General features: G+C 35.5%; 1 protein-coding gene across 1 annotated transcript; it reads right to left on the bottom strand.

Annotated features, from left to right (window-relative positions):
• Positions 1 to 401: 401 nt before the first annotated feature.
• On the bottom strand, positions 402 to 22,160 carry LOC119641548 (protein late bloomer). Its single transcript, XM_038040286.1, has 6 exons — positions 22,021 to 22,160; positions 21,225 to 21,445; positions 4,275 to 4,448; positions 4,043 to 4,204; positions 3,786 to 3,983; positions 402 to 773 (listed from the first exon to the last, which is right to left on the bottom strand). Exons 2-6 carry the CDS (start codon positions 21,279 to 21,281, stop codon positions 702 to 704), a joined length of 663 nt encoding a protein of 220 aa, XP_037896214.1. The 5' UTR covers positions 21,282 to 21,445; positions 22,021 to 22,160; the 3' UTR covers positions 402 to 701.
• Between the last annotated feature and the right edge of the window lie 954 nt (positions 22,161 to 23,114).

The raw sequence follows: 23,114 nt of genomic DNA, 5'->3' as shown, positions 1-23,114 counted from the left end.
AGAAGGGGAAGATGGATGTACGGGCAGAAAAACAGGCGGATAGATAACCGTCAGGATCGCTTTCTGAATCGATCGGTGCAATAAAAGGTGGGTCTATCTCCATTCCTTCTCGGTGTTGTGAACATCCGCACAAACTTAATACTACTTAGTAGTGTAGGGTATAGAAAAAAAAAAGTCTTTCAAAATAACTTTCAATAAATATTTTAATAATTTAATGAAATTAACAAAATCAAAACATGTTTTCATAAATATATAAAGCGATATACGTACATATTATAAAATTGATGCGCTTACTCAATAATTACATTTTAACAATAATTACAATATCAACTATATCTCATAACAGTTAATAATAAATCCATAAAAGGGGTTTTTTTTTTATTTATTTATTATTATTATTATTTTTTTTTTTTTGTGTATAATTCGTCTCGTATATACATTTGCATAAACAATCTCGTTATTGAGAAGCACTGAGGCTTTATAAATGCACGAACTATTGACATCGTATTCACACTATAAAGGCCACAAAAAAAAAATATATATGTATATATAAGAAATTCGTTTAATGAGAATACAATGTCACACTAACGAATTATTTTAAATGAATTTTACTTTATAACTCTTAATAACTAACTAATAAAGACGCAGCAATGTATTGCGCCATATGTGTATGTGTACCCTGATCTCATATTAAATGCGATTTAATAAAATGAGCGTCGACGATCATTCCGTATACTGTTACATAGGCCACAACTCAAAAATGTGACTATGAGCTGAAATCCGAAATGAAATGAAAAGAAAAGAAAGCAAAAACAGAAAACAAATATTAGAAAATTGAAGGAAGGAATAGTTTTTGAAATGAAATGAAAAATAATTAATTTTTATATAAATAATACGTTTCTCGAGAACTGTTGCTATAACTTCATCGATTCGATAAGAAGTTTCATCAGTCTCTAATCTAGGTGTAAAGTTTCATACCAAAATGTTCTTTAATCAGCATATTCCGTGGACTAATAGCAAAGCTAAGACCTCTCCAGGTTTTATTAAACGATGATCTAAAGGATCTGGCAACGTCGTTATAAGCAAAGGATTGTAAATGTCATTCGCCAGATCATGCTTAGAATATGCCGCGCTACCATAATCTCCTAGTTATAGTTGTTTCTTTGACAAGCTGCAGTCGGCGCAGAAGCGATTCCCCTTGTTCGCCTTGCGTACTACAGGATGGCAAGCAAACATAACACTCCCTTTTATGTACCGTCTCTAGCGGAAAAGAGGTAGGAATGCTAAGAGTCTCAAAAACTTTTTAAACAGGATTGATTTCAATATTCCGGTAAAGGCATCAAGATACTGTGAGCCCCTTAGATTAGCTCAATGTCGTACAAATTTTGCGCTGCGGGTATATATGTAAAAATTTTAGCGATGATGTTGTTAAAAGAAAATTTCGCGGGAACTAACTGAGTGGGTTGGTCGTCTGATAATAATACATAAGGCTCTATAAGGGATAGTGTATCTATCTTTTAGTTTCATGTAAATAGCCTCTGAATATTTATGTTTCTCTGCTATGAAAATTCATTGAGTGTAAGCTTTGTTAGACAACAACAAGTGAAAACGCTATAGTGCCCCCACCATTAAATATCCCATCATGCCTTTATAGCGATTTTTTAAAATACGACGTTATACGGGAAATTTTTTATATAGAGTCGATCTGAATTATTTTCAAGAGCGCCCGTCTCTTTGACAAAACAAGTCTTATCAAAATATCTGAAGAACTGCGACCTGTAGACAAAGAGCAACACAGACGAATAGCTTAGATGAATTTATCTCTCTTACTGTTACGTACATCCACACAAACCTAATGTGGCCCTGTATCCCAAGTGATGGAGGGCATAATAAGCGCAAGAACAAAACCAAAATCCGAAATCCTTATTAGGATAGGATCCAAAACATGGGCCGGAGTAAAGTTCTTTTCTTTTTTTTTTAAATTACTACTATGGTCCGATTTTCATCATGAAGCATTGATTATTAGACCCGTTTTGTATGATGAACTTCAATTCTCGTTATATAAGAGGGGGTTCAAAAAATAGCTGCAGCCAGTCTAAAGTTGTCACAACAATTTAGAATGCCGAAATATTATCACTTAGCCCCCTTTGTCGGCGAATTTTGAACATTGAAATCCTATCTCATAGAACAACATTTCCAAATAGGACGTTGCATGGCGTGTGGTCGGAAAAGTGGATCCGAACCATTTTTAATAGTGTTCGTGCTTGGGTCAAAGTACGTTTTTAACGTTACCAACGTTTCATCAACGTATCTCAAAAATTATGATCTGCAGCTTGAACACAAATTTACATGGATACACATCGGACGGACAGAAAGACTTAAATCGATATCCTAAGACCTTCTGGGTGTTACATACGTTCACACAAACTTAATATACCCTGTACCACAAGTTTTGTAGGGTATAACAAAGCCATCGCAATCGTTTTCGCAGAACAGTCTTTCGAGTAAAGCGATCCCGCAAAATAAAGGAACGTTTATAAACATAAGAGCTTGCATAAAAAAATGCCGACTAAGGTAAAATAGATAAAGGTGTCATCTTAGGAAGAATATTTCATTAAATGATGAAATAACTAGAATATAATATGTCATGTGATTGTTCTCATGAACCACCGCCGACTAAGGTAATATCGAGCAAATTGGAATTCATTTGGTAAAGTAGAGTGACACATTACTCAGTAATTGCGTAGGATGTCATACATATGCCGTTACGACTTTCAGATAATATTATTATTATTATTATTATAAATTTAGCCGGAGAATAAATTCTAAGACTAAAGTCTTAAAGCACTAGCATCTGAGGCTATCGGCATTTATTAAAAACTCCATCGCGCGCTTGAGATTTGAACCTACGACCATTGAGTTGCTAGTCGAGGCTCTTGCCTACTCGGCCACTCAGGCGGATTCAGATAGTACCAGTCTCCAAATGAAATGTACCACCGTTTACAAGCTTACAAGTTGCAGTTGCTTTAGCGAGGCTACCTTCACAATTTTCAAAGCAACGGAAAAATCTATAGTTCAAACAAAATATTACTTGGTCTCTACGCCATTGAGACAAACGGTAGAGAAGCGATAAAGCTGAATCCTCTAACAATAACAACAACAATAACATGTTGATGATTTATAGTCCGTCAAAACCCAAAAATCGGCCGAGAAGGTATACCCGCAGTTATACCATGCGCACCTCTGCGCTATTCATCGACTGCCTTGAAAAGAGACAAAGAATCAATCGTGGATATTCCATAGCGTTACGAATGCATTCGAATGAGGAAATTGTGTAAAGGAACGGCCCCAAATGAAGAAGAAAAAGAATGAATGCTCTTTCAACAAGACCGTGCATGGTGCATTGCACCAATTGCATTTCAACGTGCTTTCACATCTATCGTATTCTCTGCATTAGCCTGGACCAATACCTGGACGAAAAGAGATGTGGCTCAAATAAAGGGGTGATGGCTGAAGTTGAAGCATATTTCGAAAAGTTGGACAAATCATGCTATAAGAAAAGCAAAGAAATATTAGAGAAGCATCAGAATGAACGAATTGCTTGTCAAACGTTCCTAAAGGTTTGTTCTCTTATTAGTCATCCTACGAACTTATTGAGCGATGCACTAGCTCGTTTGGAACGAATTGCTTAATAAAATTCATTGAAAGGCAAAGCAAATATTTTTATTGTTTAAACGCGAATGAGCTCTGAGCAGATATTAAATCAAATCTTTACAACGACTTACCTCCAGCACGATTAGAACCCAGGCAAGCCAATTGAAAATATGCAATAAATCTGTAACGAAATGCTCAACTTTTGCGCGGCAACCTATCGCAATTAAATTTTCAACCACTTTACTATCACCATTCGCGAAGCAAGTAGCAGGTGGCAGACGATCATTAACTATATAATCTTGTGGACTCGCGCGACCACAACATTCGAACTGAAAATCATAAGAATAATATTTTTCATCCAAATTTGCTCATGTTTTGAAAAAGTTACCGAACTTTCATAAATTGACATCGCACCGGCACTCTTCAATTCGTTCTCCCAAGCCTCGTCCAAAATATTGGCCAAATTCGAACCGACATTATGATCGCCATTTGTCAATAAGAACGCTAAAACCGCTTGGGCTATAATACCCAATATCATGAACACTATAAACTGAAATTCAAATCATTTTCAATTTATTTAAAAATAATATAAAAATATAGTTAAAAAAATAAACACTCACTGTTACAGTGCAGCAAACATTTTCTCTAATTGCTCCGATGCATAAGAATAAGAAGACGACGCATGCGATAACCCCAATAGAAATATATGCATAAGCGCTCATGTAACCGATTTCATTAGTGGCATAATTCAAATACAAATATGTCCCAAATCCGATTAACACAGCAGCCATTAGCTGAAAATATAAATATTTACATCTCTTGCCGTCAGTTGCTTCGTTAAATAAAAGTGAAATAATTAATTTGTATACCTGCTTACAGCAGGCACTTGTGGTGCCAGGGTATGATATATTAAATGCGTGCGGATGTATGTAACACCGAAAAAGACCTGAGATAAAATCGCCTTATATTATACAAGAAGTTATTCTGAATCGATCTAGGCTTGCCTGTCCGTCCGTCTGTCTTGTCGCACAGAGATATTTTGATGGAACTTGATGGAACTTGATGGTACACTGGCGTGTCTTGTTCGCTATTGAAAACGCTTCGGATGAAATCACTTTATCCATTGCTTCTTATACAACCCTTTGGCCTTTTTTGGGAAGTTGTTGTGCATGAGTAAATGTAAGGCGTAGTATTTAAGGGTGGGCCGTGTTCTTTTTTTTTGTAAATGATGTCCCCTACGGGAGTAAGTTAAGACAAATCCTCGGCCGTCAGGACAGTAATAGTCTATAGCTTATACGCCATACGTTGTCGCATAGGTAGCCGAGTAGGAGCAACGATTTTATGACCAGGAGAACGCTTACCACAGACAGACATGCTTACATTGATTCAGAATTTGATGTTAATCAAGAATATATATATACTTTTCGGGGCCTCTGAAACTTGCTTCTGGGCCTTGCAAATGTTTTGACAAAACGAATATATATCCCTCACCCTCCGGTGATGCTATGGCTATAAAAATACGGCTATACGTCTAGGTTTCGTATTTGAGTGTTAGCTTTGAAATCCGATCAGAATTTCTCGACCGTCACGTCTAGACCAATAATATTGCTGTTATTAATATAATTTGTTTTTTAAATTTAAAAGTGTTATATAAAGGAGCAGAGGAAAAATCGTGATTATTGATTTACACGACTGCACTCATTATTCACAGAAAAAAAATAAAAAAAAAAAACGATTCAAAATGTATTTCATTTGCGCGCACTATTTATACACAAAATTCTATTACTCAACTTTGTTTTCTTAAAAAAGGAAAGAAGAAAAATGAAAAAATGAACACAAAAGTTTAGCGCTGACCGGGCGGAGTCGCTTGTATGTAATTAATTTGTTATACCCTAAGTCATTTGTGGTATAAGTATATGTTAAGTTTGTATGGAACAACTGTAAGGAATTGAAGAAGATCCAGCTTCTGTTATAGCTATCCATTCAGAGCTATTTTTTGAATCGATCTAAGCTTGTCTGTCCCTCTGTCCATTCATCTCTTCGCCTTGTTTTACTCTGTTCAACAATAGATCGGAATTTTCGAGGTATTTTGATGAAATTCGGTACATTAGCTTGCTTTGGTCCAAGGACTAACCTGGTCCGGGATGGACGACTTTTCCGACCACTTCCGATATAAGGCCTTATTTTGAGAAGTCATTACACGAATAACTAACTGTATTAAACGAGATGGTATACGATATTTAATGGTAGACGGCACGTCCCATTGTGGCGTTTGAAGTTGTTTTTATTTGCACGATAAAGTTAGCTTCGAAGCAAGAAAATATAACGACTCTTATCTTTTTAAATAATCGATTGTAACTTGAAGCGCGACATTCTACGACTACGACTACGAAATATCTGACATCGTTTTTTTTCTTTTTTTTTTTTGCAATTTGGCAGCAGTTTGTACTTAACGCTAATATACCAAAAATCATATCTTTGAGTGGCTCAATACATGTGAGTCAGCAATACATTGAATGGTTATTGAACTTGACGTGGAGAGAAAATTTGAAACCAAGTTTAATGCCCTAAATCAAAACTGATCTCATTATTTAAAAGAAAGAAATCATTATTGTTTTTTTTTTTTTAATTTCGGCAAACTCGACTGCTTTTTAACGCTACCTCTTACTTGTCAACTAATTATTTGAGAGCTAATATCTTCTTTGAAAGTTCCTGCGAATGCAATTCCAACAAAAAATAAAAGAAAGAAAAGCGAGAAAATTGTTCTTCTTCTCGATCATCATCTTCAGTATGGACTTTCAATACACTTAATTTAAAGAATTTAAAAATTTCCAAATTTGCATTAACGCGTAATACGCAGCTAAGCGTTTACTTATGGGACGAAACCATTCTGGATTTTTCTTTAGAAAATTAACTTTTTACATTGACTTAAATGATCCCTTAAATAATTAAGAAACACATAAAAAACATGGTTGTAGGCGTGGTCTTATTTTAAATGGTTACTTGAAACTTGACTTGAAACGATTATTCAAAATTCTTCTCTTCTCTTCATTCGAATTTTGTTTGCAATACCATTAGGACAACATTCTCTGCTGAAACACGGAACAATTTTCGATAAGTTTATCTGAGCCATTGCATGTTTTTACTACTTTTAAAACATACTTACTATACGGTATATAAAGCTTGTGCCCATGATGTATGCAGCAATTAGATGGACTTGTGATGGACTCATCTTTCATTATACTCATCGATTTGGAATCGCTTTCTGAATCAGGCCGAGCTTGTCTGTCTGTCGATCAACCCGTCTTGTATTCTTGTGCACAATGTACAGGTCGCAATTTTTGGCACATGGGCGTGTTTTAGATTAAAGACTGACGCTATTAAAAATAGGGTCGGGTCACTTTCTTGATCACTTGCCATATAAAACCTTATTTCGAAAATATGTTGTAAGAATAACTGTATTAAGTGATGTGGTGTAGGGTGGATGTAACGGTGGATCATGTTCCACTATACTGTTTTTAATTGCTTTTATATTCAAAATTGCACAGAGGAACACACGGCCCGCAGAGCCTCGTAAATGAAAACTACCTCGCGAGAATTATGCTCCGATATTGCCATTTTTAAGCGGATTAATCAAATTAATATTAATTTTGTTTTAAATATTTTTCTCCTAATATATTGAACACAATATATAAAACACTTGCGTAAGCAATCGATCGTGAAAATGAAAAATACATCAGTCTCTTCAGTTAGGTGGATAAAAGTGAAAGGTTTGGAAAGTTGAACAGAATTATTTCAGAAGCATTTCTTGATCTTTCGCCTATACGATTTTTCATATATGCTTTTAATCGCTTCTTACAATCGACTTTCCGGTATTCGGATCGAGCGATTTCGTTTTAAAAGTAAAACTCTCTCCTAAGGCACAAACCCCATATTTCATTATAATTTTCATTGCAAGTAACAAGTAAACTCTTAGAGTCGTTCACAACCCGCCACTACATACCCTACGCCATTTCGCTTAATACATGTTTTCATACAACGACTTTCCAAATTGAGGCGACCTAGCGGAAGTGATCGTAAAGATTGATCCGATGCGAGGTATTTTCGATAGTGGTCGCCCTTGGTCCAAAACCCCCCGGTGAACCAAATTTGATAAAGTACTTCAAAAATTGCGTCCTGTAAGTTGAACACAAAATAAAGACAGACAGACGTTGGAATAAGTGGGAAATAAGTTTAAACTTTCGTCGTTAATCGTAATTGTCGTGGGTGTATAGTTAAAACGATCTTGGTCATTTTTACCCCGAGTACGACAGAAACTTTTCAGAAATATATTTCAAATCGAAAGTTATAGATCAGAATTAGGAAAAAATTCGTTTGAAATGTGAAATGTCGGTGTTCTCCGAGGTTGTTTTAGTTTCTTCTGCATTGTGAGCGTGTATCTGAACGCACCACGACCAGTTTTGAAGCTCACTTCCTTAATCGGTCAAAAAGTCCTTGTGCCCAATTTCAGATTCTTATCTTCAATTTTGCGCCTAAGACGATTTGCAAGATTTATCCATCAAGTTGACAGGTTTTCGTGAAAATAGATACATAACAACATCTAGGGACGTGTACTAATGGTAGTGTAGACGAAAGAAGTATATTCTAGGACTCAAAAAAAAAAAAAAAAAAAAAAAAAAAAAAATAGGAAGAGCGTTAATAACTAAGACTATCGGCACTTTTTTTCTTAAAAGGTAGAGACCAGATGGCTAGTCTAGTATAGATATGTATGCATATTCGCGGCATTACATTATTAGAAAACAAATATATAACATCGAAAGTTATTTCCGTTGAATCTACGAACTTTTCAGCTTAAAATCGGAAACTCATCAGATTGAAGGATGCCGCAAATCCTGGGTTAAGTAGAGAAAATCCCAAATCAAACAATACATTCTTCATAATGCATCCACTCGACATTGTCAGTCCAATGCCATTTGCTTATAGAAAAAGGTGCCAGCGCTCTCCGTTAGATGCATTCCTAAGATGATAAATTTCCATCGTATTTAAAAAATTGTATAGATATATAAAAATTTGGAAAAGGAAATCGCTTATATTACATGTATATATATTTTGGTCAGAAGAGTGTCTTCTTCAAATTTCTAAGTTTCTTCTCATCTAATTGAAGCTGTTCGCTTCTTCTCTGCTGTTTTTATTACATATATATATATATTTTGGTCAGAAGAGTGTCTTCTTCAAATTTCTAAGTTTCTTCTCATCTAATTAAAGCTGTCTGCTTGTTTTCTGCTATATTTATCACATGTACAACATGTGTTATTTAAATTTATTTTGTCGCCATATGTGACATCATGGCTATACGTTTACTTCGAACTTGGTGGGTGAAGGGAGAACAACTTAAGTGAGAAGACAATTTAATTGAGACGCTAAAGGCAAACAAATTACCAAAGAAGCTCGCGACATCGATTATATTGTATTTGTTTGACATATGCATGCTTCATATCATCGAAGGACATAAGTAATGGAAATTCTTCAACCATTTATTTATTGGTTGCGCACATTCAAACACAAGTAAAATGTAGACAGTATAAGCATAGACATGAAAAGCAATTATTCAAATCTTATATAAAACATCTCTTTCTCTCTCACTCTCACTCTCACTCTTTCTCTGTCTATCGTTATAGAAGAATTCATGATTCCTTTTTTCTTAGTCATTAAATTCATATGAAATTATCTGATGTCAGCATCGAGCTATTTTGGTGCCACACCTTTTTATTATCTAATTTAATATTATATCCGCACGATATGTTGCTCATGCCGAAATCAAAGATTTAATATAAAAAAGAGAGATTAAATTATACCCACAAATATTACGTTCTAATGATACTTTTTTTTTTTTATGTTTTAAAGTTTACTTTTAAACCCAACCAACCAACCATTCCTTCCTATGTTGCACATTGTAAAACTTAATGAAACGTTAAAGCGCCTAACATGCACTCTTGCTCTAAAAGTGCTTTTAAAGTTTGCACTCATATGTGATGTCTACGTTTACATGTAGGCCGAAAATGTAACTTTTATTCGTGTTATTGATTGGGTTTAATAGCAACACTGTAAGGACTCAATAAGGACACTTACCTACTATTACGCAAGTAAAATAAAGTTTTTGAAAATATTTACAACAGAAAATCAATGTAAACAAAGGGCAACCTAACAACCATATATATATCTATCCAAGTCTATGAACAAATCCAAAAACAAAAAAAAAATAGCCGCCTATGAGGTTCCTCTTACATCATGCTAAAGTTTCTTTAAAAGAAAAACCGTAAAAAAAGTATAGCAGCAGAGTCCCATCCATTTTGAAGGATTAAGTCGAAATCTATGTTCGTTTACACTACGGTTAATGAGCAGACGTTACCTTTTCGACTTTTGATTCTTATCTTTCATTATTCCATTAAAATAAATTTCCCTTAAAAAATGTATCTCAATAAGAAAAGAAAAAGTCGATGTATGTGCACATAACACATCACTCAATAAATTCGTAGAGTCCAACGCAGACATAGGATGACTCTTGACGTATTCGCGTGATAGACAGTACCAACCATTACTCGACTTGTGCCAAAATATTGTCGCATTCTAGCCATTAGCTTACAAGATGCAGTTGCGTTAGTGACGATGCTTTTTTGCATCCCCAAATACGAATTGTTGTTGTGTTGCTCGTATTGATAAAACATTGCTTTTGACGGGAAAAGTATGCAATTCAAGCACAGCAATGGCTTGACAATTATAACTTGGACTCTGCTTCACGAGACGAATGATATGGAAGTAGAGAGAGGGACACGCAAGAGTGTAGCCGTACAAACTGGGCAATTGTTTCCGAAAACATGAGAGAAGCGCCTAAAATCAATCGAACAATGAAGTGGCGTGAGGTAGCTGGCAGCTGGCAGATATCGGTAGGCAGTGTATTCAATATTTTGCATGAAGACTTGTCCATGAGAAGGCTCTGTTCGAACCGGCTAACGCTTTCACTCGCTCTTGAGCACGGTGAGCTGATGATTTGCAGGCGCTTTTGATGTTGTTTAGGCGATAGGATTCATTATTACCAAACCCCGAAATCGGTAGTCAAACGAGCGGACAGCGTGCAACAAAAGTCATCCAAAGCATCAAAGAGGTCAATTCGGTTTTGAAATGTGCGTCGATTATATCGACGCATGAGAAATGCGTGCGCACGAGCCCTAAGCGGGAAAAAATGTGAAGTACACAACATGTATCTCCATCAGTTGTGTTTATTTCTTGGCTGTTTTTGTGCGGAGTCTTGTCACTGAACCCCGGCATCAAATGGAATAATTCGCAAATATGTAGACAATTGGTAACCAAATTGCTATCTAATGAGCAATGAAAGAGAAAAGATTGAATGATGTTGGATCGATTTTGACCAGCTACTGCAAGGCGTAATGAATAATCTGCTAACTATGTCGATGAAGTTGAGTTCGTCAAAATTAGTGCCGGTCGGAAGTTTACCCTTGAACAAGCATTTCCCTTGTCACTCGGTGCTTCATTGGTTTCTTTCACCGTGTTGCTATGTTGAAGACACAACTGACCCAAGTAATTTTAAACAAAAGAAAGTTTGCGTTTAATTTTTGTACAAAAAAAATTTGTGAAAACTGAACTCTTTGATGCTTGTAATCCCACTTATCGAACTTTCAAAAAATTGAGAGACCGAAGAGACCGTAGCCTACAAAATTTAAAAAGTCACCTTCTTTTTGGACGTATCTCGCGTATTCTTAATTAGGGCAGGATTTCGAATCGATTTGATTATCTCTGCCTCTACTTGCATGTTTTGTTTATGGAAAACTGCTTAAAGGTATCAAATGTTGGCATAAAAAGCAGAAATTTGCTCATCAGAAACTCGCTTTGTAGTGAAACTTGAAATGTATACGATTCGCAGAAATCTGTAACATGTAGTGCATAGCAGGTATTCTCTTAAGCCTTACCACGTTCATGTTAAAGATCGGAGGCAGCGAGGCTGAAAAGTAATGTGCAAGCGATAAAATAAATAATATATAGGAGGGAAGCCCAGCACACTCTGACGCGCTGACATATATTCCGAAAAGCGAATCTTGAAAAAATAAGTAAAGAAAAGGCTTAATTGAGCTTAGCGTACTCCGCCCTTAATGTAAAAATAGATTTATTTTCTAAATCGTAATTTTTCGGATGTCATTTACGTGACAGTGAAACTCACGATTCCAATAGAAAACCTGTTATTTTCCCCTGTACAAAATATCTCTTCAAGTGCAGTGACTGCTTAAAGGTCTACACCGAAGCGACCCTATAACGTAAAGATGCGCCTGCTCATCAGGCTATTAGCACAACGGGGGGAGAGAATGTAAAGAGAGCAAAATTAAATAGAAAATCACTGAATCAACTATAAGTAAAAAAAATCATTATACAAACAAAACATTTTTTGTACAAATTTTGAAAATTGAACATAAAATCTTTAAAGAAAACCTAAATGTATAGACACGTATGTAAGCATTGATGCATGTATGCATGCATATGTTTATGTATATGCAATATGTGCACATATTCCCATGAAGCATTCTCGCTATTAATTAATCACTTTATATGAAAACACGAACGAAAGTTGTATACATCGTGAGATGAATCTTTGGTACACACTGTCCCATCGCAACACCTTACGATTACAAAATATTTCATTAAAGACATTAAGAAATCAATAGCTCCTACAGGTTGCACGGAGCAGACTGTTTTCCGTTAAAGGGCTTTCTGTGGACTGGTAACTACTTACAGAGTTTGCATTGATGGCTGGGTAGGGTGTTTCACGTCAACATAGACAAAGAATTTTAATTTGTAGTTTTTGTTTATTGTAGGCCGGTTACTCCCACTTTTTAATTTGCTTCTTGATTTTTTATTTTTTTTATTTCCATTTTTATGCTGGTTTATGGCTTCACCAACTGACTCGAGAAAGACGTAAGGACGGATAGATAAATGAGCGTCTTCTATTTATGGCCAAGAGAAGTTTTACCCTCTCCTCTACAAACGCAAGGTTAAGCCTAGTTGACTTCCATACTATACGTCTGGACATAAAAGTTTATGGGTAATAAAGAGCAGAACTTTTCAAATATTTTTCTTGGAAGCGATCGTAAAATTCTTTACAGAAACAACTTAAATTGTTTTCAAATTCTTCTTCACTAACAATGTATTTCTCACCTTTTGATTTTACGATTCTACCACGCATTTTGCATTGCCATTGTAAGCGAGTTTATATTTCATGTCGTTAATGGAGCATAAACTGAAAATAATCGCAAAATTTGACTTAAATATTAAGCAATTTTTATCCGGTTGCAAATTATTCGCATCACAATACATTCTTTTTTTACCTCCCCATTTCACCCGATTTTAATGGATGCATATGAAAATTTCAAGTACGAATTTCGCACGGTTTGGATTTGTAGCAAATGGATGAACTAACTCGCTGGCTTCTTTTGGCGGAAAATTAATAGTGGAAGGTAATGCAGTCACAAATAGTATATTGACGCGTGAACTCGTGTTGCGACATTGATCGTGACATCAAATACGTTTGCAGTTTTCAAACGCTAAGCTTTCGAGTCATCGAAGTAATGCTGCATTATTAGTGCAAGCCGCTGCTGAAACTTAATACACGTCTTAGCCTAGGTACACGAATTGAAATTGGGCGGTTTTTCAATAAAAACCAACTTTATTGAATATCAGGGAAACGTTTCATTGCTGGTTGAAGGGAAGGCTTCGCAATCGTGGTTTCACTTGAAGGGTTCCATTAGCGCTGTATCCACACCGCTAGTCTTCGAGGCATGTGAAAAACCTTTAAGAGCAGCATTGAGGCGGCGTTGCAAGTCTCGAAGATTCGTGGTTGCATTTAGTGATAAAAATGTTTTATGAAGCCACCAGTTTCACTCGACATAATTTGTTTGTACACCTAACCCTAAAGGAAAATTGTTAGACGTGTGCCTCATATCTCATATCATGCACGTGCATTCAATAGTTACGGGCGATTCAAAAACGATGAATTTGAGTGTAAGTACAAACAGAGGTGAAGGCTAGAAGAATTGAGTCAATTACTCGCTAAATGGCAACACCTTGAACGGTTGTGCACCAGATTCTATGCTTTAAAAGATAATCTTCACTATTGACAAATTGAAGAAATTGAATACTAGACGAATAGAAGCTAAAAGACATTTTTTTCTATGACGTGATACTTGAAAAAGTTGAAAAATAAAATTTTGAATTTTCTATGGGGTTGTGGATCACGTTACGTTGACGCTAGGAACAAACGAAAAAAAAGTCAGCCATACGTTGTGATTGGGTGTAAAGACACATTTGATCAACTCGATTTGGATGTAGTGACTTATTAAGTTCTAAAGATTAGTAAACGGGATGGAAATAGAAAATCAGCTGTTAGTGATAACTCGAATGGCAGAATAAGGCGATTTTTGAGTGAAGTGATTTAAGACGATCGCTTTTCTTCAGTTTTTTTTTTTCTTTCTAACCAGCCACTGCAAGAATGGTAGATGGATGAGAAAAGAATGATGTAGTGTCCTTGTCTGGATCGGTAGGAAATATGACCCCCGGTAAGTTATTCCAAAAATGCTGAAGTGAAAGTTGTCACTATCCAGAGCTTTTGACTTTCAATTATTAGTTCTTTCGAAATCTATGAAATCATGGATACACCTCAAGAGAGCTAAGCAGTTGTCTCTCAATCGGATAATATTTTGAACACTTCTTCCACATAATGCTTGAGAAATGTTGTTCGCTTTAGTGTAAGACTCATAAGTTTTATGTATTTTCCGAATAAATCGAATTAGCGCAGAATCATTTAATGATTCATTTAACGTCTGCCGGCCTGTCAACCAAACTGGAAATGCTTTCTATTAAAGCAAAGTACAACTTATGAGTTCTTATGAAAAACTGAAAATAATTCAGAGAAAGAGCTGCTGCTACGTAAACGATAAGTTGACAATAAATCTGAGTCATACTAGATTTTTACAAATTTTTCTTCTCTCGTTTTTCGTATTTATTCAATTGTTGATTAAATCTGATCGAAAAACTATTAGTGATTAGCATTGTTGTATTAGAGAATAAAAATAATAACATATATATTCATTTATGTTTATTCGATTTCAATTAAAATATTTTATTAGGTGCACTGCCCTCTCTCCGCTCTTTCCGTTAAGATTGGTTGTTTCACAAAACGTTACTGACGTATTTAATATTCTCGAAATCATCATACGAGTAACTTAGATATTGATATTTATACGATATAAGTTTCATTTGTCTATAAGTTGTCCCTCATTGTATATCAGAGGGTAGGGAAATGTCTTAAATTGAGATAAAATGTAGCTCGAGCTACGGGAGTAATGAAGAATATAGAAATGTTAAAATTTGGTTTGCAAGTCTTCTTTCAAAAAATTGTAGATTGGAGACGAACAATCGCATATGTCCTTCCTTCTCCAGAAAATGCTGGTCATAGTTTAAATGTCAATACGAAAAATGAAAAAAATATCAGCTGTTCGTTTATCTGAATGTTAATAGAGTTGCTACAGAATCATTTACGCGCAAGGAAACTCGAAAAGTGATTTTATTACATGGCCGGCTTCTCTTCGTCAGCGGCAAAGTCAATCCAGGAATTGCTTCTACATTTCGACTCGGAACATTTCCCGATTGCAGCCTATCTGATTGTCATAGATTCCGTTTGATTAAGCCATGTTTAGCGGATCATCTGTTCCGCAAAGTAAAAGATGCACGAAAATGGTTTGTTTCGCCACGGAATACGCAAATTACGCGTTAGGAGGTGCAAAAGCTGTAGATAGTGATGGCGAGCATTTGGATTAATTATTTTTGTTTTGTATTATCTACACGTGTATTCAGCTAAAACAAATGAACAATCATATTTAGTTTACTCTTCGAAATAAATAATAAAAACAGGAAAAATCAAAAGAATAAAATATATGTGTAAATAATAAGAAACAGGAAAAGAAAGCAAGTACACATCTAGCACAGGAGATCCGAGATGATCCCAGAGTGGACCCGGAAGCCGCAGAAAAGATGCAAAACCTCGCCAACCGTTACTCGTGCACAATTCAGTCAAATTGCTGAGCGATAGGAGGATATCAACGTTAGAAGTTAATTTTAATACACAGACACAGACAGACAGAACGTGCATATTAAGAACAGTTGACTAAAGAATCTATTATTGAGATTTTTGCAGAGGATAAAGATTTTTACAGAGGATCCTAAACGGATTGAACAGCTCTTAACTGTATCTACATTGGCTGACTTTTATGAAAATAAAGTCGATAGAGAAACGATTCGGAAGTTTAAAGTTTAGCTCACCAAGCAAAATGCTTTAAATCAATTATTAGTACACCTAATAATAAATATCTCAAATACTCTTAAATATTTGAAAGGTTGAAATAAGTTTAAAATCCTTGATGAATTGAAATGGCCATCTTATGTAAGCAAAAGTACAAAATGCGCGAAAAGATGCGAAACAAGTGCAGTAATAAAATGAATTTCTCATCTAATATCAAATATTAAAAATTCTTATAGGAAATTAGGCGAATTATCTTTAATGTTCGTTAATGAAAAACATGCGGCGGGAAAGTCCATTCTATGACTATTATTAGTTCAATATAATTATACAATTTCAGTGGGTTTGGCTTGTTTAGAATATCAACCAAGTCATAAGCGAGCATGTAAATGCAATTTGAATCATTTTCAGTTGTATTGAATAAATGTAACTTAACTGTTTTATTACTTTCGCGCAAGTTAGGTTAAAACTTAATAATTCACTTGATGCATATCAATGTCATTTCCATTTCCGAAACAGAAAATAAATTGTATCGACTTTATAATAGATACGTCATTTTGTAAAGATTTCAATGAGCAATTATTTAACGCTAGCACGTTACTGTCAAGTGTACCGTTCTAAGTCGTACGCGCTAAAAGTCAATTTTTTTAAACTAAAATATTAAAATCGAACGATTGATTGTGTTACGCGGTGTAATGACGTTTGCCGCATTAATTAACACGTGCGCCGTTAACGGTACACACGGCGTGCAAACAGAATCTATACCTTCGCAGAAAATATCTTAAAGAACTCTGTAATCACTGTTAGAAGAAGAAGAAGGTGGATGGGTTTCGGGTCCTTTAATAAATGAAAGATAGAATATTTAGTAATATTTTCCTTGTCGATCATTACACTTTCTAAAGTGTCACTGTTCCAGTGTATTTTTGATTATGCTCATGCGTCTAGCCGCCGGTTATAACACAAAATAATAATGTTAAGGATTTCAGCAAAATAATTTGTTTAGCTAGTCCTCTTGACCAGCATGTGGCATATAGTTTTTCCCGCTCTTTTCTTGATATCGTGCAATTCGTTACTTGTAGTAGTTGGTTGGAGTAATTGACAGTGCAAGATCTGCTCGGACCTTTGCATCATTACCAGTCCGTGATGCGACAACCTTGGGGAATTCTGATGGTTTCACGCACTTTTCATTCTTTCATTTCCTTGTCTCACTTATTCTTCGCTAAGGCTTCGATTTTCATTTTTTATTTGAATTTGTTTACTGCGTTGTTGTGCTCATAACCTATTGGAGTTTATGTTATGAGTGAAAGTGCGAGCAAAATATTCGCACTACAATGTAATTTAAGAATGCAAATAAGATGTGCTGGATGTGAAAGTTATATATTTACACACCCAACAGTTGAATGTATAAGCAATCTGCTACCGGTTTTTGTAAGAGAAGATTTAACTTGTTCTGGGTGCATGACGATGGGCAACTAAAAAGGTATCCCTTCGACCCATGAAAATGAAGCCAGTATAAAGTATACCATGACCCCGAAATCGGTCCGCTGCGAATATTCCGTCAATCGAGTTATTACACTCTGCGCATGCGCGACACATAAACCCGTAGAAGATATCCATCTTAAAAAGATATGTCTCTTTGTCAGATGTTTCTTTTATCTTTCTCACACAAAATCGACCAAATATTTAATTAGCGTCAAATACTACGTAAGGCTCGGTTTCATTCACATTTTAAAATAAATTTACTGCACAAAAAATGTTAATTAATTAACGGACTGTGCTACTGACAGTGTTGGTTTATTTTTGACGTAAATGAAAATAAAATGAAACAATTTATTACTGAAAGAGAAATACTAGTTAAAATGGGCATAAATTTATATTAAGACGCGCAACAATTTCAGCGAACTGAGTTTTCGTTTTAACTACAAGCTTCCTTTTACGAAGGTTGTCCATTGTATATCGCATTCAATTTGTAAAAATATATACATTTTCAGCCTTGGAAAATATTTCACTTATTTTTCAAAATATTCGTAAGCTTAAATACATTTTTTTTTATCATTTTTTCATAACAATCCTCGTAGGGAAGAATGGACAACAAGAAAAGAATTATAGCCAAATCGGTCCGAACCTTTCACTATCGTATCTTTTATCATGGTGCAATGTGTAAAGATAAAGAAAAGACTTATCCACCTCACAGCTCCCATACATGCGGGCTGGGGGTGGGCGGTATGTCGCTAAAGCACTAGATTTGCGAAAACCCATCAATCTGATGGGCAAATCTGAAGCTAAATTTTGGGCCTGATCTGGCCACATACACGCCCACAATGCAGGAGAAACTAAAACTACCTCGAAGAACACCGACAGTCTCTTCAAACCACGCCTTGCTGCTGCAAAATGCTGGTATAATATTCCTTTAAACGTGCCGGCCGTTCTCTGACTGTACTTGTTGTTCCAAAATATTGATATCATGCAAAAAGTGGTAATGCAAAATTGCTGCGAGGTTAGTTCGGTCCTGGGCATTAGTTCCTCCAGCATATATACAATATTAAGTAAGTATTAGCTATTATTTAGCGATTCACATTGGATGCCCCGTCGTTTTAGGAAATCTCGAAAACGTGCTTGCATTGATTAATGAAAACAAACTAAGATTGTGACATGGGTTTAGCGTGGGTACCTGCCAGTGCAGCGTCTTCAAAGGACGCAAAATGTGACAAATCATCCAATCCATGCGCGTGAGCCGAAATATAAACATCAGTCAACAGTGCAGGAATTTTAAGACGAATTATGTCCAACAAAAGTTTCGGAACAACTTGGCATATACCAACAGTGGCTTTAAGGAAACTAAAACGATCGGTTGCGCCTGGCACACAGCAATTAATTCAAAGCATCATTCATTATCAAGACAAAGCAAGTTCTCCAATATCCTTTCTAATAATCGATATATATATATATGTATATAATATTTAATGCTCTATTCGATAATAGGTCGCCCGCCGTACAATCCCGATTTGGAATCTAATGATTCTTTTTGTTCCTGAACATCAAGAATATAATGCTTGGATAACGATTTTCTTCGGCAGAAGAAGCCGCTGGTGTACTTAAAAGACCATGTGTCAAGAGGAATGGAGTATATACTATGGCAAGGGATTCCTAAGTATGCAAAAAAGTGTAGATCGTAAGTGATAGCATTTAGAAAGATGGTAAAGCAAATTTTAATGACACGTTGTAGTTATTTCATAATCAAACTAAAAATATAGATAGTGCTCCCCCTACCCACGTTGACAATATCTAACTCTTGCAAATGATTGAATTTGACAGCAAAGATGATCTATCTTGTGTCATCGGTTTAGACGGAGCATCGGTGTTTGCTGACACTACATGGAAATTAGGCGATCTTCTTCTTTCAGTTGATACGACAGCGAACTGTAACCACTCCAGCATACACAAGATTCCTAAGGCATGGCAATTATGAAAAGTCAAAGTCATTTCTACAAAATCATGTCAACATTTCCCCTCATATTAATCGTAATCGTAAACAAAAGTGAAGAAATTGCAGCAGAGAAATGTTTGCGAATTAAAATCGCATATTATGCCTGCGGTATAATATTCTCAACGCATTGTAAAGGACAACAAATAAAACAGATAGAAAAATCATACTCGCCTACAACTGAATCTGTTATACCCATCACCGTTATCTTAAACAAGACTGTAAGGCAAAGGAAAAGCTGCATTTCCCTACTCTGGCTGATTATTTATATTTTCGTCGACTAAAACAGGAAATTCTTATCGTGTGTTTGTTGTAGTTGATAAGTAATGAGGAAAGACCACGGAAAGCAAAGCATTATAGGTGTGTCGTTTACCCGGTTTGTATCATTGTCAATTTGGTTTGCATATTTCATTTTTGCGAACAGGAGAATGCTTACCCTACACAGGTGGGCAGGCAAACGCATGGACAGATGAACAGACTTAAACGTATCCTAGATTTGACGCTGGTGTAGAACGTATCGAAGAGTGTCGTAGTTTGCTTATGAGCTTTACGAAAATGTTGGCAACGAAGTTACATTTTGATAGACTCTAACTTTGGGTAGACGTGCATTGGTACATCTAGGCCATACGGACAAAGTTTTATGGGCTTAACTGCTGTAGTGTGTGAGTAAAACCGATATTTTTTCCCCATTGAAAAACAGAGATATTCTCAGTTTACGTGCCAGTGCAGCCGTGTCCTTCAGCCAATTTGGGATGCGTGCAAGAGATTCTAATGTTTCTGTCGAATTTGATGCGGATAACTTCAGTTTTGCGGCCAGGACAATCCTTACAACCGACGTTACATAGACGGGCAGGTAGCCAGATGGACACACGGACATGCTTCAATCAATTTGGAATTTGATAAACTGCCTAAATGTATGTATACTTTGTTGAATCTCTGAAGCTTTCTTCTAAGCGTTGCAAGCATTTTTCAGTGAGACATTACGGAAAGGGACAGAAGAACATATCTAAATGTAAATACTTTATTGAATCTTTGGAACTTCCTTCTGGGCGTTGCAAACATTTTTCAGTTAGACATTACACAGACGGACAGAAGGACATATCTAAATGTAAATACTTTATTGAATCTTTGGAACTTCCTTCTGAGTGTTGCAAACATTTTTCAGTCAGACATTACGGAAAGGGACAGAAGGACATGCTTAAATTTATATATAAATATATTTTACGGAATCTTTGAATCTTCCTTGTGGGCGTTGCACACATTTTAAGAAAATGAGTACATCTCGCATCCCTCGGCGATGGGTATGCGAACATTGTATGAAAGGAAGACATGCTGAGGAAATGCTTAACAAAATTTGCGATGGAAACTTGTTGATATACCTTCAAGTAGCAAATGGTTGAGCAATAACGCAGTGCTTGTCGCGTGTAAACCAACCTTGTATTATCTTCAAACTACTTTGACGCGTTTTGTTAAATAACTAAATAATTGCTTTACTCTATGAGTTTATCTTCACTTACTAAATAAGAGAGTGCGTGATTTTCTATTAAAATGAAATGAAATTTTATATAGAAATGTACATATGTACAATGACGATAATAATGATGATATGATATGTTCGTTATTGATTGCATGTTACATGCGTACGTGATATATTTATTGTACATGAAGGCTTACATTAAACATTATATTATTAAGAACTTATTAAGAACACATACATCTCGTACTTACAAAGCATATTAAATGAAAAATAAATGATATTTTTTTTAATGCCGATGTTGTTGCCATCGTTGTTGTGCGGTTGCGTTTTCTGTTGTACACGATAAACAGCAATGAAGTGATGCCAGTCAAGGAGTCAAGGGCGCAACAAGTGATGACGAATTTTTGTTGACGAGTTTTTGTTTTTGGTTTTTTCTGTTTTTGTACACCAAAAGCAATAACTGAAATATTTACTTGAAACGAGAAGAGATAGATGCTTCATTATTAAATAACGAGAATATCGTCATGTGATAATGCGAATATTTTTCGCTTATTTGCATATGTTTTGCAAAAAAAAACCTTAAATTTTTTTTTATTTATGTTTTTTTTTTTTTTTATTATAAATTTTTTTTTTTTTTTTAACGTTAGATAATTTTAGTAATTCAAAATGCGCACACACGTACGCCCATTTTAGCGTTGCACATATTTTGGATTTTTAATTTCAAGTTTCTTTTTAATTAATTCTAATAAGCTTACTCCATAAGCTTTTATGTTATGAGATCATTTCTTTTTACTCTCTACACATTATGACATTTTTCTTTTTTGCTTTAACTTTTTTTTTCATTTTTTTTTCATTTTTTTTCATTTTTAGAATTCAATTTTCATTTTCTAATTTTCATTCAATTTCGCACTAACATAAGTTCAATGGTTAGTTATAGCGCATGTAAAGTTTTATTATTATTATTATTATTATTACTATTATTATTATTTTTATTGTTCACGCACTATAAGGAAAAAAAGATTACATTTAAAGTGATATTCCACTTACAAATTTTATTTATATCCACTTAAGAATTTCTCTACGAAAACGATGAAGGAAACAATAAAAAAAAAAAGATAAATAAGTTTTCTTTTTCAATGATTGCTTTCTAAAATGTGCAACCGCAAACCAAAACACTTTCGCACAGACTGAGCGGAGAAGCACAACAATCTAAGACAAATAGCAAATATTGTGGTGAAGATATTTACAACACAGAGCGCCGTTATTACGTTTGCTTTTTTTTTGTTGGTTTTCTTTTTTTTTTTTTAAATATATTTTTGTTTCGTTGAGAGATAATCAGATGGCAAACTACGAGGTACGTCTAACTCAGTTTGATTATATATGAGAACAGTCTTTAAGGGCTAGACCGGCTACTGTACATTTTTCAAAAAATCATTTACTTTTTTATTCGCTTAGATGACCCCTTAAATAGTTAAGAATGACATAAAATTACAATTCAGAGCGGGTTGAACCTCAAATATAATTATATAGTGGAAGCAGCGAGCAGCATAACGCAATTTCTGCTACGGTCTTCAGCTCATTACACGTTTTGTTCGCTTTTGCTACGGCCAGTTCTTCCTATGGCTAGTGAACCTTGAGCCTCAAGATCTCCGACCGGGTATCTATCCTTTTCCGGTCTATAGTAGTTCCGTCGCAGTACGGCTTCCACTCAATGGGGGGTTTTTGGGCGTCCTTGGAGAGCAATTATGCAATAGATAAGGGCAGAAGCCATCCGACGTTTTCAACTCAGCAGCTTCAGGCGATTAGGTACCATAACCTAAATCACGTCCGTTGTTTGAAGCTAAAGGTCGTCAACAGGTTAATCGATCGATTTCCTCTCGTTTAGGTTTCAATTATCCTTAGGTTTAGGATAAGTAAGTCGTTAACCTTCTGCATCCAATCCTGGAGCTGCCTGCACGCCTCCTGGACGCCGAATTAATTTAAGCATTTCCCTTACACTTCGGCGAAGCTCATACCGCTCTTGTTTGGTTGTCAGAGCTCAGTTGATTATCGGTAAGGTACACCATGTGCAGGTGAGGTTAACGTTTCAGTGGGAGAGACTGTAAGCAACACTTTACTACTTCGTTGGTGTGGGTGTATGC

Source organism: Glossina fuscipes, unplaced genomic scaffold (assembly GCF_014805625.2).
Source record: "Glossina fuscipes isolate IAEA_lab_2018 unplaced genomic scaffold, Yale_Gfus_2 154, whole genome shotgun sequence".
Lineage (NCBI taxonomy): Eukaryota > Metazoa > Arthropoda > Insecta > Diptera > Glossinidae > Glossina > Glossina fuscipes.
Note: the sequence above shows the minus strand (reverse complement) of the source record. Positions and strands in the feature narration are given on the sequence as shown.